At 38.6% G+C, this 20,560-nt stretch overlaps 2 protein-coding genes across 2 annotated transcripts in view; one reads left to right on the top strand and one right to left on the bottom strand.

The window, feature by feature from the left end:
• mmp15b (matrix metallopeptidase 15b) overlaps positions 1 to 2,570 on the bottom strand; it is a 37,589-nt gene extending 35,019 nt beyond the window's left edge. Inside the window, exon 1 of the mRNA XM_031739452.2 lies at positions 1,640 to 2,570. Coding sequence (XP_031595312.1) covers positions 1,640 to 1,756 — 117 coding nt within the window. The 5' untranslated portion in view covers positions 1,757 to 2,570. The remainder of the gene's footprint in view (positions 1 to 1,639) is intronic.
• A 7,014-nt stretch (positions 2,571 to 9,584) lies between these two features.
• On the top strand, positions 9,585 to 11,819 carry LOC120441114 (adhesion G-protein coupled receptor G5-like). Its single transcript, XM_039614872.1, has 5 exons — positions 9,585 to 9,634; positions 9,756 to 9,816; positions 9,987 to 10,084; positions 11,087 to 11,202; positions 11,543 to 11,819. Exons 1-5 carry the CDS (start codon positions 9,611 to 9,613, stop codon positions 11,817 to 11,819), a joined length of 576 nt encoding a protein of 191 aa, XP_039470806.1. The 5' UTR covers positions 9,585 to 9,610.
• Positions 11,820 to 20,560: the final 8,741 nt, after the last annotated feature.

The raw sequence follows: 20,560 nt of genomic DNA, 5'->3' as shown, positions 1-20,560 counted from the left end.
TACACACACATTCACCACAACTATGTTAACAGCCCATCAGGGATTGTAAACTGACCGACAACCAGACAGCAACCCCCCCACACCAAGGTCAGTGAGTTTGGTAATGCAAGCTCACCTCTAATGATTGGGAGGTCTCAGTGTCTGTCAGTCTGTCTCTCTCTCTTTGTCAAGCTACATACAAAAGAAACTCCAGCACTGATCAACTTTTTGTCAACTCTTGTCTGTTTTTGTCTCTCAAAACAAACAAGTGTGATGGATGAACTGCTGGACTGGTGAAGTAAGAGTGCAAGAAGCACTGGTTCAAGTTCCAACTTGATACTCTGGCATTTACTGACACACCTAAGTACACATGGAATAAATGTGTACCACTGGTTTTACTGGTTACAAGGAAGCAAAACCTACAAAAAAAGAAATAGCCAGTGGATATTTGAGAAATGAGCTGGCTTCCAAAACAATTTATGAAACTTCGGCTCTTCAGGTAATGATTAGTCACAAAGCATCTTTGCATGTGTGTACTTAAGATTAACCATTTACTTAAGTTAACTGGCAGCACTCCTACATTCAGGCATAGCGCTCATTAAAGGAAGACAAGACCAGAAAAACTACAATATATACATTTACTAAAATGTGCATAATTTCTGAGTCATCAGCTGCCCAGCACTGTGTGCACTCCAACAGGTGGATAACAATGGAGGAGGTCCAATAGTAGGACATTTTTTTTCACAAAAAGTCTAAAAACATAATTTGTGAGAAAGTTTTTATTAGAGCTTAGAAATATTATTGCCAAGTGTTGCTGTTGCCAACCAGCCTTCACACAGATATATGCAGATATATGTGATGCGTGCTTAATGCGAAGAAAGTTTTAAATGTGTACAGAAACATGTATGTGCTATCAAAAGTCTACAGTGTGTATATATAATTAACAGGTGACACAAGCGCATGTAAGCAGGTGACTCCCCCAAACCTGATAACAGACATAATAGTGGCTTGTTGCACTCTTGACTCTCACATCTGCACCCAGGCAAACAGAAAAAAGAGCACAAATGGAAACCATGCCTAAATCTGTTTTAACTCAGTAGGGATAACATTAAATGAAAGAAATAAACGATATATTTTCATTTGAAAGCGAAACAAAATTATGTTCCAATATATCACTCCAGCATTACATTATCACCGGGTGTGCTAGAGTTTTCAAACTGTGAAAAATGCAGAAATACGTGTATTAAAAAGAGGGGAAAAGACAAATTAAGTGTCTGATGCACACTTGCTGGAGAGGGACCTCCAAATGTTCCACTTAAGGTGTTCCCTCGAAATACTCATACAAAACCTACATCATCGTGTAATAGGAGGAAAACAGATCGTGTGCTCTGCCTTATTTTTGATAGGCATGGACATATTGCGCTTCCAAGGGTAACTATCAAGTCAGTACGCCGTTAAACAGATGAGTAACGTTTAGGACAACTGTGGTTAATTTAATTAACGTGACATTATAGAAATCTACACCCAAGTAAAGCAGAACTCTTCCTGGCAAATCAGTGGAGAATCCCTGCTTTTTGTTGACTGCTTTAAATAAAGCATTTCGATCATTTGCGATGCCTAAAGGCGCCCAAAGCCTCTCACATCTTCTGTGCCGTCTTACCTCTGTGTTAAACGCGCTCTCTTCCGCTGCACGCGCTCCTACAGCGCACAGCCAAAGCGCGAGGAGGGTGCGTCTCCAGAGCAACCAGAAGCAGCTGTCCCGCGAGCTAGTGGCCATGGTGCGGGCTCGAGGGGAGCTCCTTCGTTGTAGTTCGATCCCAAGGGTTAAAAAAGATCTCTCAGTCGTGTTTTACTCGCTGGTTTGTGCCGTAAAAACAACCCAAACTTTAGTAAACTAGTCCCTACAGTCTGCAGCAATCTTCAAGAGCGCATCTGCGAACTACCGAAGAGCTCCATCCCTGATACAGTTAAAAGTAAGCAAAATGTTCCCGTGAGTGCACACAGCTTCACTCCTCCAAGTTTTTTACACCGCTGGCAGCGAGTGTCACCTTCCTTCGCGGACTGAGCTCTTATCAGAAGCGGGAGTTGCCCACGAGAGCCCACGCCTCATTTAATTTAAATCAAAGTCGCTCCTTAATTAGTAACCTCCAACGTGCACTTCAAAAAAAGAACCAGCAATGACCACTATCAAGAAACTGTGTTTACCACAGGAAAGCTTGACATTAATTTTACTGCGAACATGTCCGGATCCGGTGAGCTAATAACCGCGTCTCGTGATAATAATGCCCAAAATAGTGCAGCTGAATTTAACCAGAGCAGCAAAGTTGCAAAGTCCAAAGTTCAGCACACTTGACCGATTCCTTCAGCAGCAGCTGCAAGAAATAAACAGTCGAATATGAATGTTTCAGATCGGGACCTGTCCTTTAAAAACACATATAAGACGGTTTCTTTGCCCTTTAAATATCCAGTTTTCCCTTTTCTCGGAGGAAATCTTCTCGGGAGCCCGGTACTTTGTTAGTTGCTCTCAGTCCTGTCCTGAAACGGGTCCCGTGTTGTCACCCTCCGGGACCGGGACGGACAATGGTCCTCAGATCCTGCTGTTACTGCACCTGGATCACGCTAACGGCGTTTTCCTGCCGTGCTTTTCAAAATAAACGCATAGTCGCTTGCCTGTGGGGAGGGGTCTGTAAACGAGGATGCAAAACTTAAATTCTCCCATTTTTCTCATTTATTTTCATATTAAAATTTCATCTTAACCACCAAAAGGAATATTAAGCAGCAAACGAATTAACTCATTTTTTGGCTTATCCAAAAATGGCACAAATAGCACACATTAATTAACATGAGAACTTGGGTCCGTTGTAAAAATACAGAATTCAGTCTAAGGCACTCTGATGGTATTTAGAGAAAGAGTGACAACTATCTACTGCTGGGTAAGGACATACTTTTTTAAGGTGCACTTATTTGATAAATTTGATAAACATTTGATATAGGCATCAAGAGGAAATGTAGCCTACCTCCTAACTCCACGATTTTCTATTAATGACGATTATTTTGAAGGCAACACATTTCCGGTATTAGCTTATCTGACCTAAAATTGACGCTCTTAGTAGTCGGACTGATGTGGTTTTCCACGAAAAACGAGATAATCGACTACATTAGACACACAAACACATACATACTCTCTAGTAATTATAAGATATGCGACGTAAAACACTCATAAGGTGACTATAAACTTCTAAAAACTCAGTCATCAATCAATGTGACATCATTGTTATTGTAAATTCCGTTCAGTAACAGTACTTGAATATAATTCCACAGAATTTCTGCTATTGTTAAAAGTTAACAAAAAAAGAACAAACTTTGTTTTGTTTAGAAACTAAAAAGGTGACTGATAAGCTGTCAAGATGGACTCAGGTGAGATGAAAGCACCTGTCATCAGTCAGAGAGGTTGCTTAGACAGAGATGTCCCTATCAATGGATCCAATCTAGGACAAGAGGAAACACCTCCCTGCTGAATGTCTCCGGTTAAACATATAAACACTTTAACCACTTCCAAATACAAACATAAGGGTTTATAGGGTCTTGATTTCTTAAGAATATGTCATTTATGCAGTGCTTGATATTGCAGGATAGTGCAGCAAAACAACTGAGTGAACTTTTAGCTAGAGGTCTTTACATGGGAAGAGGTAATGTTTTCAGACACTTTGCACAATGTTTGTAAAGGATTATTTCCTCAGAATTTGAACGTCAGCCCATACAAATCAGCACATAGTAAATTCAAGTTGACTCTTGCAAACACTTTTTACTGTAAGCTATGTTGAGAGTATTTACAGTTGTGGTCATAAGTACATACACTCATCATGGGCATTGTCGGGAGTGCTGGAATGTTATGCTGCTATTATTTGCTGCTATTAGTATAATCATCATTACCATTTCATTATTAAGAGTGATGTTGCATTCAGATGCATTCAGATGTTCAAATATATTGGTATTATATTAGTCTTTATTACAAGTCCAGAAGAACTATAAAGTCTTTGTTTTGACTTTTGTAAGACAGTTCAATACTGATTGGGTTGTTGAACTCACACATGTGTAATTCATTAAAATGCCGTCTAATTGCACCCGGCTGGATCAGTGGTTATTTTGGATTCCTCCTCAACATTTTGAACCTTAACAGCATGAGTGGTAATTAGGGGCTTTGCATGATTTCTTTGACCTTATACATTAGTTAATACACTCATAAATTAAAAAGAAATATTAATTCCACACTGTAAAAATCACACAAGTAAAAGTCATGTAATTGATACACTGAGATAAATAACTGTGACTACATTATTGTTGTTGTTGTTGTTTGTGAATTTAAATTGGAGCAGTTCCACTCAGGAGAGTTTCATCATTCAAAATCTAAAAAAAAGCACAAGTACTTCAAATTTGTTAAATGAACACAGTATTTGAAAAAAGTTACTCTGTTAGACTTAAGTGCTTTATTTAAGTTTTGAGAAAAGTTCTAAAAAGTGCTAAAAAAAAAAAAGTGCTAAAAATTTTCATCCAGCTTGGTGAAAATTTAAAGAAACATAAGCAGAAGATGCAAAAAAGAATTTTGCATCTTGGGAATATCCATGTTATTATTATTGTCTGTAGCTCCCTTTTCTGATTTCACAAATAGAAAATTTGTGTTGTCACAGCTTTTGTGTTTGTTTGTTTGTTTTGATGAACACCTGCTCTGTGTGAGTCATGGTTCACTGCTCTTTCTTTCTCCAGGTGAGCAGCCATTACATACTGCTTACATTACAGACTGAAGGTGAGCTATGTTCACATCAACTAACCAAACACACAAAAATCCAAATTTTTGGGACACGGGCAGCATTTGTCTCCCAACAAGAAAACCGAAACACTCAAAACACAATGGTTTATAAAGGCATTGATAGCACTGCAATATATACTAATAGTGTTTTGGATATACATTATTTTGTGCTATGCTTTTGTATAGATTACAGAAATTTATCAGAAACACTGTAGTGTCATTCTGTTATTCTATTTACTGTATTCCAGTAATAAAAACAGGTTATATGTCATTATATATGTACTATACATGCAGTTTTAAGACCTGAATGTACACAGTGTACATGTAAAATTTAAAATGTAGAAAGAGTCTAGTGTACTCAATATGATCACATTTTTCCCACTGTAGTGTTTTTCATTGTCTCTATACCGTGAGGGCCAGAATGGACACCTGCATGATGAGCCAGTAAACCTGCCAACAGACAGACATGAAGTGCCACAAATACACAAATATATAGATGTTGTATAAATCTACATTAGACTTGAGTTGGTGGCTTTAATTCAAGTTCATATGATAACAATACCAGGTTCATACATCTCTCACCACAACCTTGTCTCTGGCCTGGCATCAGACTCAGGAACTTTGTTTTCATACCAGAAAAGTAACACAATGAAAAAATTAAAAAAATGTGTTAATTCATTTGTATGTTTATGAAAAAAAAGTTCATAGTATGCAATACTTTTATTGTTTTAATGACAAGAGGAAAATTACAATATACACAAAACTATGAGATTCTGTAGATAATGTTCAACCTGCTGGGGATTTGTTTGGTTTCTTTAATGCACTACTGCCATCTGTTGGTCATTGCAGTGACATAATCCAATTGGCCTGTGATGATAAATTGCTTTCAATTTCAGAATGAATTAGCATCTAAAAAGATAACTTAGTGCTGAATGTGTGAACAAAATATATCTACAGTGTCCACAACTCAGTGAAATGTTTTTACAACAATTAAATATCAGTCTGTATTTGCTGTACACTCAGTGGTGATTCAGTAGAGGAAGAGATGAGTGATTTTTTAGTTCTCAACATGTTTCCTGTTTTCTTATTCAAAAAGTAATTTACATGAAATGGCAACAAGCTCCAACAAATATTTCCAGGGTTTTTCATTTGCTTTTTTCCTGCTGTCACATCAGCTGTGTTCTGCACTTTTCTCATATAAAATCATTTTAACCGGGACTCAGCAACATGCAAAGGTAGGCTATGCTTTTGCTGTCTTTGTGTTTGTGATCTAGATGAGCTTTCTGTATTGATGCTAATATTACAGTTTTAATATTACTGTTTGAAAAAAATATTAATTTCAGATATGTTCAGATGTAAATGTTGTGGGTATTTGTCTTATTTTTTTCAGCCATAGATACTTTTGAAAGCAACATATTTTTGCAATTGTTTGTGCAAATGTTGTTAAACATTGGATTACACGCATGTTTTAAATTATATTATCCATTTAAATCCTGAATTAAATCATTACCAGAAAATTGTTTTTGAAGGTTTTTGAAAATGGACTGTTTATTGAACCTCAGGAAAAAGATTTGAAAAAGAAATAAAATTTAATTTGCATATGTGAGTTTTCATTTGTACCATATTTGCTACATCAGGCATTTTTTTGGAATTTATTTCTTAAAAATGTATTTTGCAATATTTCACAGTGATGATGTAGAAAAGGTTTGTATATCAAAAATGATATAATATAATATAACCTTGCAAAGCCCAGTATATCATATTATATTATACAGCAATGAGTGATATCTTGTCGTGTGAGCAGGTCTGCTGTTTTCATAAATAAATGTAAATAACATAACATTATGTAATATTTTGTGAGTCACCCGTTGTTGATTCACAACAGGTTGTTTGTTCAAGTCTTTTCACTGTGACCGATAGAAGTCAGTGTTCATCAGTACTTCCTGATTGGCATCAGGAAGTATTCCAGAGATAGAACAACAAAAAAAATATTACACTCGTGTTCAAAGAAATGTCTTTTGATCAGTGGGTGGTGGTCTGGGCTGGCATGTTGGGGGTTGTCTCTGCTTCGTACCAGGTGGTACTTGGGCACCTCTAGCCCTGTTCTCTGCTCATGTCAGGGTGACTGGCCTTTGGCTACCGGTGTCCTGTGGTTCTCTACCACCCTTTGGCCGTGGGCGCCCCATCTGGGGTCATCGTGGTGGGATGGACGTGCAGTTGCTGCTGAGATGTGTGGCCTCAGATCTACAGTATTCTTAGGGGCTACTAACGCACGTGTGGGCCGATGGATCAATATATTTTTCGTTGACAACATTTTTACACAGGCCCTGTGAGCACTGACAGCAGACAATTTGTTCCTTTTCATTACGGACACTGGATTGTCCAACTCTTAAGAGAACCAGGCGCTCCCCTACCATCCCTATGTGCTTGTGCACCTTGTAGAACAGAGTTTAGTATGTAGGTGATACAGATGGGCAAAGAAAAGCTGAAAAGTTTAAAAAAGAAAGAAAAAGAATGAAGAAATAACGCAGTAAAATGTGCCAAATTAACCGACAGGTTAGCGGTCAGCGTGCTGCTTCTGCACCGTCAGGAGCAGTACTAGTGCAATAGATCAATAGCACTGAGAGTGAAACTGAAGGTTTACAAGATGGTAGTGTGACTAGATATGATGTATGGGAGCACTAGCAAAATGACAGGAGGCAGAGTTGAAACTGTTACGATTTTCATTGGGAGTGACCAGACTGACTAGAGTAAAAGCAGATCTATCACTGGGACAGTCCAGTGTGAGCCCTTTGGAGACAAAGTTAGAGAGGCAAGGCTGGGATAGTTTGGACATGTGGAGGGATAGTGGATATATTGCACAAAGGAGGTTGAACATGGAGCTGCTAGGGAGAGAGTAAAGAAGAAGACCTCAGGGGAGGTTCATCGATGTAGTAAAGTAAGACATGCAGAGGGTTGGTGTAACAGAGAAGGATGCTACACACTGGGTAAGATGGAGGAAGATCATCGATTTTGGCGACTCCTAAAGGATACAGGTGAAAGAAGAAGAAGGAGATTGTTGTTGCTGGTGTTGCCACATCAGTACTGTTTAGGATTAAATTTACGCTGTTCTTAAAACCCACAGACCTTTCACAAATTTGTCTCTTAAATTAAAAAGTTTTATCTTCTATAATATCTTAATAAAACTTAAACCTCATCAGGCAGTATTTGCTATGACAAAGAATTAGCTTCTTCTGTGACAAAGTCTATGATTGGTTGTAAAGCACAGATACTGTTTGAAATTAATCCTCTCCACTTCACAGGATGAAGTGCTGGCTTCTCTGGTGGCTGCTGTTTTTTTCTCACACCAACCCTCTGCATGCAATCCTACAAAAACAGACTGGAACACAATGAAAGATAAAAAATTAGGATTTTCCTGCAAGGATCAGTGTCCGAATAAAGGTAGAATACTTTAATATTGACCTAAGACTCACCCACACATCTTTGTTCTTCAGTGATACAGTAAATCAGAATGTAACAAAGTTTTCAGATGAAAATGTGACAGATTCTGTAGGACTTTATTAACCTAATTTTAGGGAAAACGTGCATATGTTTTATTTATTTTATTTCACTGATGATTCCTGTTGCTGTATGAACTATGTAGACAACATTCTTAAAAATGGAAGCCTTGACGATGCTATCAAGTAAACAGTTTCATTCCAAATCACAGCATACTTTTTTTTTTCTTTTACCCTTTTGGAGTTTTATATTATTTTAAAACTCTTTGATCAAACATGTATGTAAGAGTGAAAGACAGAGAGTTGAGATTTTAAGGTATTTAAGACAGGTTGTGATGTGAAATTAACAGAAGACTTTACATCATAATGAGGCATCCTAATATTTTCTTGTCCTTTTTCACAAGAGCAATTATGCAGCTAGAAGAGTTTCTAGAGGAAGAAGAAATAAACGGAACTGTTTCATCAATGAGTTCTGACAGTGTTGTTGCCCTTGTGTATAAACCCACTCCTTTGAAGGCCTCAACATTTATGCCAGTGCTAATGAGGTATTCAAAAAAATCAGATTTCAGAGTTATTCAGAATTACTGTGGTACTGATATTTTAACTTGCTGGGAACGCTTTAGCAGCAGAACTGAAAATATCAGTTTTATCTACTATTTTACTATATATAATATACTATAAAATAAGAAACTATTGTGAGTGTTGAACAAATTCAACACTAAACTACAAACATTAATTTACATACAGAGCTTTTGAATTATGAGTTTGTTCCAAAATACATACTTTATGATTTTTGAATGTTTAAGTATTAAAGAACATGTCCATGTTTTCACTACAGGAGTTAAGTGAAATAATAGTGAAGTTATTTATTTATTTTAAAATGCTGATCTTGTGACCTGAGGTGTGTTAGTTCTTTAACTTTTATAATAGTAAGCTAGTAAATCCAAAGCTGTGGGAACTGCTCTAATTTTAGTGATAAGAGGAAACACACTAGAAACAGAATTGTGCATAAATAGATGATCTTTAGGTCGTTGTATTCAGAAAATGTGAATGCAGTAAATAAAATGTAATACTGTATACATTTTTAGACAGTTAATACAAAAGGAAAAATCACCACAAGTTTTTATTGACAAAACAAATTAAACTAAAGTGGTTACAGATTAGACATCAAATCTTACATAAATCTTTCCTGGAAATACAAAATGATGAATCTTTGTTATATTGTAGGATATTTTGATCCCCATATAAAATATATGATGGAAGACTGGTTGGCCTGAGTGTGCAGTGCAAGAACATATCAGGACTGCAGCAGCGTGTCAACATCACTATGAATCTTGCCAAGCAAATAAATGTAACTAGTACTTAATTTGATCATTTACTTGAGGTGTCCCCTAATGCTGTCATGTTATATAATATATATTATATTTTGCTCAACTAAAGTTACTAAAAATTTGGTGTGTATAATATTAAAGCATTCTGTGCCATCGGAAACCCAAGAACTCTCATGTCAGTTCTTTAACTTCTCAACACACAGTGAGTAACCAAGCTTCACATCTGCCATTAATAGTGTCTAAAACTGATATTTACTTTGCAAAATAGAGTCATTGTTGTTTGTGGTTTTTCTCCAGATCAAAAAGGTGAGCTGAACTAATGTGGATGCAGAGTATCTTATGCATAATGATTCTCTTTGTTTTATTTACCAGATTTTAGTGAGGACGGAAGCATTACCCTATGGACATATGGTCAGAACCATGTCTCCTGTTCCTGTGACCATCTGACATACTTCGGTGTGTTGCTCATGGTAGGAATCAACTTTTTTATTTTTATCTAGTAATATGTATATACATACATACGTGTGTGAGCATGATGTATATATATGTGTATATATATATATATATATATATATATATATATATATACACATACATATATATATCTCACTGTAATATTTATATATATCACTATTTATATTTTAGTGATACATTATATCAGTATAATATAAATACATGAAAATGTAAGAAAAAAAACATATCAATATTGAGGATGATTTATTGTAGGGACATGTTTCTTGACTGGCTTTGTTTCTTTGACAAAGCCTGAGCTCGCTTAGCCAATCTTTTTATCATTTCTTTAAGCACTCTTCAGGAAAAGTTCTTCAGGTTTCTTAAAGCACTTCCAATGCTCTTCTTTGGATGTTGACTGCCTTTTGTTTTCTGTGAAGACGATCCCATCCTTGCTTGAATAATATTGAGTTCTTGTGTGTTTTTCTATACGGGTGTTCTTTAACTGCAGTAATAGTATCTTTGGGATAATTTCCATGCTGAAATTTAAACATTTGTCAATCAGAAGCTCACAAGATGGTATTGCATGGTCGATCAAAATCGGACAGTACTTTTCTGTGCTCATAATTACATAAATTCTGATAAGACTCCCTTCACCACTGGCTTAAATGCAAACATGACAGAGCCCCCACCATGGCATACAGATGTTGCAGACATTCACTGTTCTACGTCTCTCCTGACTTCCATGCCAGAAAACCAAACAAGAACCTTCATGACTCTATCAGACATATTGCCACTGTTTCAGTCCAATTTTTCTGTAATTTGCTGTACCTCAGTCTTTTGTCAAAAAGGGCTTCTGCTGTCTAATGAGACCATTTCTCATGTAACTTTGGCAAACAGTAGATGGAAACAATCATAGTTTCAGCTAAAGAAACAACACTGGATTGTATCTTGAATTCGGTGCCCTTTTTATACATTATGGAAATGCTGCAAAATGATATGAAAGTGCATTTTCTCTACAGGTGCCTGCTTCCCCATCACCTAAAGAACAGGAGAATTTAACATACATTTATCTGATTGGCTGCAGTCTCTCTCTTTTTACCCTGCTCATCACTGTTTTGCTCTTCATCACAAACAGGTAATTATTCATTTTTTGCTTGATGACATTCTTTAAACCTTAATCCTCCTGTCCTCCACATTTTTAGTAGCATCCTCCTGTCCTGCTCCCATGATTTCTTCAGCATCTGCTCTCGTCTTTCAAGTCTTGCCCAGTTTTTTTGTCAATTAAATATCCTTTTTCCCTTATCCCATCGTCTCTCTTCATCTTGAAAGAAATGTCAGCTTTTTATCCATATTTTTATTATATATTCTTTCATCTCTGACTGGATTTGGACCAATTTTATTCCAAACAGGATATGACCAAATAATCTACATGAACGTTGTGACTTACCGTGAATCACATCTCCTGTATTTGCCAGAAAAGTCAGAGAAGGTGTCTTTATGAAGGTTCACATCAACCTCATGATCGCCCTGATCCTCCTCAACCTGCACTTCCTGCCCAGTCAGGCAGTGGCAGCAGTGTCCTCCTCTGGGCTCTGTTTATACATGGCTCTTGCCCTTCACTACTCCCTGCTGGCCACTTTCAGCTGGATGGCTTTGGAGGGATTCAACCTCTACCTTCTCGTAGTCAAAATCTTTGACATCTATGTCAGCAGATACTGCTCAAACTCAGTGTGGTGGGATGGGGTGAGTTGAGTACTTCAAACAGGAAGTTCTCTTTATCAGACTGTAAACTGTGGCTGACTGATCAGTTTGCATGTTTCAGGTGTTCCTGCAGTCATTGTGTCAGTGGTGCTGATCATAGACAGAAGCTTTTATGGTCCTGTCTCTGTGGATACATATAATGTCAACAAAACTGCAATGTAAGGAATGAATTTGTCAACATGTAACATCTAAAAAAATATTTTGATTTCATTTTTGTCAGTATCTCTAGCTCCCATTAAACTCCAAAGTAAGAAAATTTGGATGCATGAAAAATCTAACCTTAATTTATATTTATTAACTCTTTTGCACGTGCATTAGAATTTCTGTTTATTTTTATGTTTAGAAGAAAAAAGAATCTAATTTGTTTAAGTTAGCACACTGACTCACCTACATCTTTTTAACAGAAACCCTCTTTCACCTTTCGGTGTGCATCATTTTTATCATCATCTATTTCATTTCTTTATAGGTGCTATATTACCAATGCTGACGTGAAAATGGCAACTACAATGGGACTGTTCGTCATTGTGTTTCTGTTTAACATGATTATGTTTGGGGTGACAATCAAACATGTTTTCACTGTTGGACAAAGCAGAGAGGTAATTTTCCTCATCTTTTTAAAATAATCTTTAAGTCTAGATAAGTCAGAACTTACCAAAATCTCTTTTTCCTCTTCCTCTTCTTTTTAAATTTCAGATTTCTATTCTCTTTTTACTTGATATGAATACTCTATAATGGTTAACTTTAAAAAAAAAAAAAAGAATGTTATGTACTTGTAATATTTTACCATCACTACTTAAAATTTTGTTTCTATTATACACACACTATATACACTCTATAAGTGAGCAAAAGAGTCCAGAGAACCCAATTTCAAACAAACTGAATAGTTTTTGTGGTCACTCTTAAAATGCATTTCAAGGACTCTGTTAGTTTCAGGTCATCTAGAACCTGCTGTATTATGTTTCATGCTCTTTATTTATTAAATTATTTTGGACAGATTGAATGCAAAAGAGTCATGCAAAGCATTTGTCCCCTTCTGGGAGTTGGCATTCTGCTTGGCTTTCCCTGGAGCCGGGTCTTCTTCTCGTTTGGACAGCTGACCACTCCTGGCCTCTACCTCTTCTGCATCCTGAACTCACTGCAAGGTCAGTACAGTCTGCAACTATGTGTGTCTCGGTTGAAGGTACTCATCAAGATTAGCCTTTTAGCAAAGTTAAGGTAAACATGAGACCTCACATATAACCTATTCTGGTCATATGAAATATGGACCCAACATAATTTGCCCAAAAAGTCACTGGTTAAAGTGCACACACTATCTATATCATAGACATTAACTTGGTGCAGTTAGGCTAATAATACTATGATGTGTCACAGATACTGATGCTCAGAGTTGGTTATAGGATAAAGAACTGAGGGCTCCAGAATTTTAAAAGAAAGAAAAACAATATTTTTACCCACCCTTATGTACTGTGGCCTTGTAATTCTGAATGTTGTCTTAGCATTAAAGTTAACTTTTGAATTCGTTGAATAAATGTGCAAATGTTATTGTACAATAAGAAAAAGCCAGCTGATTCTGAAGGGTCAGGATGTGAACTTTTAGTTGATTAAATATGGAATATCCACATAGATTCTCAAAGTTTTTTTTATGGTCCTCTGGTCTCTGAGAAGAAAGTGCTGCAAAAGAGTCATTTACAATAAAATTTACTATAAAAATTGTATAACATTTTCTAATTTTGTGTTCCCTTCATCCTGCCCTATGAAAGATAAGCCTTTATTTACAGCCTCAAGCTGAATAAGAAATGGACAGATACAATTGATTTATAAAAATGTATATATATAATATACTATAAAATAAGAAACTATTGTGAGTGTTGAACAAATTCAACACTAAACTACAAACATTAATTTACATACAGAGCTTTTGAATTATGAGTTTGTTCCAAAATACATACTTTATGATTTTTGAATGTTTAAGTATTAAAGAACATGTCCATGTTTTCACTACAGGAGTTAAGTGAAATAATAGTGAAGTTATTTATTTATTTTAAAATGCTGATCTTGTGACCTGAGGTGTGTTAGTTCTTTAACTTTTATAATAGTAAGCTAGTAAATCCAAAGCTGTGGGAACTGCTCTAATTTTAGTGATAAGAGGAAACACACTAGAAACAGAATTGTGCATAAATAGATGATCTTTAGGTCGTTGTATTCAGAAAATGTGAATGCAGTAAATAAAATGTAATACTGTATACATTTTTAGACAGTTAATACAAAAGGGAAAAATCACCACAAGTTTTTATTGACAAAACAAATTAAACTAAAGTGGTTACAGATTAGACATCAAATCTTACATAAATCTTTCCTGGAAATACAAAATGATGAATCTTTGTTATATTGTAGGATATTTTGATCCCCATATAAAATATATGATGGAAGACTGGTTGGCCTGAGTGTGCAGTGCAAGAACATATCAGGACTGCAGCAGCGTGTCAACATCACTATGAATCTTGCCAAGCAAATAAATGTAACTAGTACTTAATTTGATCATTTACTTGAGGTGTCCCCTAATGCTGTCATGTTATATAATATATATTATATTTTGCTCAACTAAAGTTACTAAAAATTTGGTGTGTATAATATTAAAGCATTCTGTGCCATCGAAACCCAAGAACTCTCATGTCAGTTCTTTAACTTCTCAACACACAGTGAGTAACCAAGCTTCACATCTGCCATTAATAGTGTCTAAAACTGATATTTACTTTGCAAAATAGAGTCATTGTTGTTTGTGGTTTTCTCCAGATCAAAAGGTGAGCTGAACTAATGTGGATGCAGAGTATCTTATGCATAATGATTCTCTTTGTTTTATTTACCAGATTTTAGTGAGGACGGAAGCATTACCCTATGGACATATGGTCAGAACCATGTCTCCTGTTCCTGTGACCATCTGACATACTTGATGTGTTTGCTCATGGTAGGAATCAACTTTTTTTTTTTTATCTAGTAATATGTATATACATACATACGTGTGTGAGCATGATGTATATATATGTGTATATATATATATAAGAAAAAAAAACACCCAGCACGCCCCTGCGGGCGGTTTATCCTTCAAGCTCGGGTCCTCTACCAGAGGCCTGGGAGCTTGAGGGTCCTCTTGCAGTATCTTAGCTGTTCCCAGGACTGCGCTCTTCTGGACAGAGATCTCCGATGTTGTTCCCGGGATCTGCTGGAGCCACTCGCCTAGCTTGGGAGTCACCGCACCTAGTGCTCCGATTACCACGGGACCACCGTCACCTTCACCCTCCACATCCTCTCGAGCTCTTCTCTGAGCCCTTGGTATTTTTCCAGCTTCGTGTTCCTTCTTCCTGATATTGCTGTCATTCGAACCGCTACATCGATCACTACAGCCGTCTTCTTCTGTTTGTCTACCACCACTATGTCCGGTTGGTTAGCCACCACCATTTTGTCCGTCTGCATCTGGAAGTCCCACAGGATCTTAGCTCGGTCATTCTCCACCACCCTTGGGGGCATCTCCCATTTTGACCTCGGGACTTCCAGGTTATACTCGGCACAGATGTTCCTGTACACTATGCCGGGCCACTTGGTTATGGCGCTCCATGTATGCCTTGCCTGCTAGCATCTTGCACCCTGCTGTTATGTGCTGGATTGTCTCTGGGGCATCTTTACACAGCCTGCACCTGGGGTCTTGCCTGGTGTGATAGACCCCAGCCTCTATGGATCTTGTACTCAGAGCTTGTTCTTGTGCTGCCATGATTAGTGCCTCTGTGCTGTCTTTCAGTCCAGCTAGGATTTCTGGATATCAGCCACCTCCTCTATCTGCCGGTGGTACATACCGTGCAGGGGCCTGTCCTTCCATGATGGTTCCTCGCCTTCCTCCTCTTTCTTGGGTTTCTGCTGCCTGAGGTATTCACTGAGCACGCTGTCAGTTGGGGCCATCTTCGTGATGTATTCGTGGATGTTTCTTGTCTCATCCTGGACTGTGGTGCTGACACTCACCAGTCCCCGGCCCCTTCCTTCCGCTTAGCATACAGCCTCAGGGTGCTGGACTTGGGGTGAAACCCTCCATGCATGGTAAGGAGCTTTCTTGTCTTTATGTCAGTGGCTTCTATCTCCTCCTTTGGCCAGCCTATTACCCCAGCAGGGTACCTGATCACGGGCAGGGCGTGGGTGTTGATGGCCCGGATCTTGTTCTTACCGTTCAGCTGACTCCTCAGGACTTGCCTGACCCTCTGCAGGTACTTGGTGGTTGCAGCTTTCCTAGCGCCCTCTTCGTGGTTCCCATTCGCTATGGGGATCCCCAGGTACTTGTAACTGTCCTCTATGTCTGCAATGTTGCCTTCTGGTAGTTCAATCCCCTCAGTTCTGACTACCTTCCCTCTTTTTGTTACCATCCGACTACACTTCTCCAGTCCGAACGACATTCCAATGTCATTGCTGTATAGCCTGGTAGTGTGTATCAGTGAATCGATGTCTCGTTCACTCTTGGCATACAGCTTGATGTCATCCATGTACAGGAGGTGGCTGACAACCGCTCCGTTTAAATAGTCGGTATCCGTAGCCAGTCTTGTTAATGATCTCACTGAGGGGTTCAGGCCTATGCAGAACAGCAGTGGGGACAGAGCATCTCCTTGGTAGATCCCGCACTTGATGGTGACTTGTGCTATGGGCTTGGAGTTGGCCTTTAGTGTTGTACGCCACATCCCCATTGAGTTCCTGATGAAGGCTCTTAGGGTCCTGTTGATCTTGTACAAATCTAGGCATTCCAGTATCCAGCTGTGGGGCATTGAGTCATAGGCCTTCTTGTAATCAATCCAGGCAGTGCACAGGTTGGTCAGTCTGGTCTTGCAGTCTCGGCTGACTGTTCTGTCTACCAGTAGCTGGTGTTTTGCGCCCTCTGGTATTCTTGCCAATCCCTTTCTGTGCCCCGCTCATGTATTGACCCATGTGCCTGTTCATCTTAGCCGATATGATGCCTGACAGGAGCTTCCATGTAGTACTGAGGCAGGTTATTGGTCGGTAGTTGGATGGGACCGTCCCTTCTTGGGGTCCTTGGGGATCAGGACCGTCCGACCTTCGGTTAGCCATTCCGGGTGTCTCTCGTTAACTAGCAGCTGGTTCATTTGTGCTGCCAGACGCTGTGGAGTGCAGTCAGCTTCTTCAGCCAGTAGGCGTGAACCATGTCGGGCCCTGGTGCTGTCCAACTCTTCATACTGGAGACCCTTTCTTGGATATCTGCCATTGTGATGGTTACTGGACCCTGTTCAGGAGGTCGCTATGGTCTGCCCTCAGATCCACTAGCCACTGAGCATTGCCGTTATGGGTTGCGTCCTTCTCCCATATGCTCTTCCAGTATTGCTCCGTCTCCAGCCTTGGTGGTGCTGTTCTGTTATTGTTCCCTTGCCACTGAGAGTACACCTTTGCTGGTTCTGTGGAGAACAGCTGGTTTATTCTCCTGCCTTCTCTCTCTCTGGTGTACCTCCTCAAGCGGGTGGCCAAGGCTGTGAGTCTTTGCTTGGCAGTTTCCAAGGCCTCAGGTATGGACAGCTTGCTGTATTTCTTATGCACCTTCTTTGTCGCACCTTTCTGCAACTCCGTTAGTTGGCTAACCTCCCTCCGTGCTACTTTGATCTTGCCCTCTAGCCTCCTTCTCCATGGAGGGTACTGCCCTTTACCTTTTAGCAAAGTTAAGGTAAACATGAGACCTCACATATAACCTATTCTGGTCATATGAAATATGGACCCAACATAATTTGCCCAAAAAGTCACTGGTTAAAGTGCACACACTATCTATATCATAGACATTAACTTGGTGCAGTTAGGCTAATAATACTATGATGTGTCACAGATACTGATGCTCAGAGTTGGTTAAAGATAAAGAACTGGGGGCTCCAGAATTTTAAAAGAAAGAAAAACAATATTTTTACCCACCCTTATGTACTGTGGCCTTGTAATTCTGAATGTTGTCTTAGCATTAAAGTTAACTTTTGAATTCGTTGAATAAATGTGCAAATGTTATTGTACAATAAGAAAAAGCCAGCTGATTCTGAAGGGTCAGGATGTGAACTTTTAGTTGATTAAATATGGAATATCCACATAGATTCTCAAAGTTTTTTTTATGGTCCTCTGGTCTCTGAGAAGAAAGTGCTGCAAAAGAGTCATTTACAATAAAATTTACTATAAAAATTGTATAACATTTTCTAATTTTGTGTTCCCTTCATCCTGCCCTATGAAAGATAAGCCTTTATTTACAGCCTCAAGCTGAATAAGAAATGGACAGATACAATTGATTTATAAAAATGTTTTTTAGTCAAATTTACAATTTTGTACATTTTCAATAACATAAAGGGCATGCTTCATTTTAGTCTTACGTGTTGGTCATTAAAGATGTCAGTGAGCTGCACGATTGCCAATGAAAGGAAGAGAAGGCTTTGTTAAGAGGACATTCAGCAGTTGGATGGATCACCTCTGCCTCCACTTTTTGGAAATTGACTTGAATCTTTAATATGAGGGCTGGGCTGGACTTTTTCAATGGAGATCTGAGGAAACATTAGATTTAGATAATAGCTGATGTTGCATATACTTACTTTCACGTAAGAGCTCATATAGGACCTTATTTAAATAGTAATCATGTTTATGCTATTGATTAACACAAACTTTAATCTTTGTTCACAGAGTCCAATTTAGAAAAACTGTTCAGGATAAATGGTGCATCATATTAACATACCTTCTTGTATGCAGTAGACTTTCACATACAAGTTTATTTTACTGTGTATGCACTAACAGTAACCTAATACAGTTGAATTATTATTTTATTTGAATTATTTGCACACTCTCGCACTTCCTGAATTCAGTCTGATCCTTTGTTTCACACGCTGTTCTTTGTGCCCCGCAGGTTTCCTCATCTTCCTGTGGTTTGTGATGTCACTGAGAAAGAGCTAAAACTACAAAAAGCAGTGAAACACCTAGTATAGTGATGGCTGTATCATCAGAGAACTTCTGGAGGTCACAGCTAGTGGTACTGTATCTTAAGTCTGATGTGTAGAGGTTAAAAAAGAAGGGAGAGAGCACCGTCCACGGAGAATTGCCCATGGAATAAGGCAGGGGTGTCAAAAAGAATGGGTCCGACATAGACTGTAATGTGACCGACAGATGGCTTTCGAAAATGTGAATGGCAGAAATTGTAGACTTAACTGTATTTTTAAATCCTTTGCTCTTGATACAGACCTACTGGTCCTCTATACCACACTCAGGAATTAATGTAGTATTAAATTAAATGACAGAAAAGTTCCTGTTTTTGACTATCTAATTTCGGGGGGGGGGGGATGAGCAGCAGGTGTGTTCTAAAGGAGAAGGCAGGGGCAGAGAGAGACAAGGGGAGGGGCAAGAAAGAAGGAGGAGGAGAGGGAGAAGACAACACCACGCCCACACACTCCCACAGCCTCACAGGATGTAACATTCCCCTAAACAAAACACAGAATAAGTTCATTACTACGCGCTGCGTGAGAGTGCATCAGCCACCAGATTTTCACTCCATTTCTTGTGTTGGATAATAGGGGTGGGTTTTAATAATCGATTCATCGATTAAAATCGATTCTGGCTTGAATAACGTGAAATCGATTCATTAAAATCCTGAATCAATTTTTTAATATAAATTTTTTTTGCCCGAAACGCCAGAATCTCAGGTGAAATCTCACAAAATTTCAACAACCACCAAACAGCGAAGACAGTAAATGAGAGCAGGTACACGGATTCTGCACAAGGACGTAAACACAGCGACCCGCGGATCAGAATCAGTGTGATGTCGCCTTTCTCACCCGACGGGCGCTGCAGCTTTAAGCGGCTGCGCGCGCTCCCGTGGACGGCAATCACTTTCTGGCAGACAATTACTTTTTGGCACAACAACTGCACGGACATGGTCGGGGCTGAAAGCCGACAGCTCACTGATTCTGATGTTTCGGCAGGTCCGCGCTTTGTGTTCACGCCCTTTTTGCGCTGATTCTAAAGATGTTAGTTTGATCTCTCTCCAAACAATATCGACTGAACCAGCAGCAAAAGAAGATCCAAACTACGCTTCACATAAACATCGTCATGAAATCACTCTGACTTTTACTGTTTTGCTTCCACCATGATAAAATCACACTTCATGCACAGCTCTCTCTCTCTCTCTCTCTGTACTTCGAGAACAGTTTCCCGTCTAAAAATCTGTTTTCTGCATTATTCGCTTGCTTGTTACGCACAAGTCTACTGTTGTTTACAGCGCTGTCGGCGGCTGTTTTTTTTTTTTTTTACATACTTCCGAAAAGAAAACCTAATTTCTGCCGTTCAATACTGAACAAATTTAAACTTTTTAAAATTATGCAAAATGCAAAACGCTTAGCCATGTCTCTAATAAAACCGCTGTAACGTCAGAGGTAACGTTCATATGTTGATTAATGGTTTTCTTTCGTTTTTGATATACTGCAGAATGTAGCTCCCGTCAGCCACCACGCGGACAAGTTCTTGTTTACAGATGATTTATTCAATGTTCGGCGACAAGATCACTCAGCGTCGTCATCATCATCATCATCATCATCATCATCGTGAGAACTACCCAAACAAAACAATTACAATAAGCCACATGTTTACAATAACACTGTTATAACAGTAAATCCAAACAAAGGTATAGACACATAAATGCCTTCTTATGGCACTTTCACTGCACTTTCATTGAAACTCAA

Source organism: Oreochromis aureus, linkage group 1, assembly GCF_013358895.1.
Source record: "Oreochromis aureus strain Israel breed Guangdong linkage group 1, ZZ_aureus, whole genome shotgun sequence".
Classification (NCBI taxonomy): domain Eukaryota; kingdom Metazoa; phylum Chordata; class Actinopteri; order Cichliformes; family Cichlidae; genus Oreochromis; species Oreochromis aureus.
This window is presented reverse-complemented; position numbering and strand designations above follow the sequence as displayed.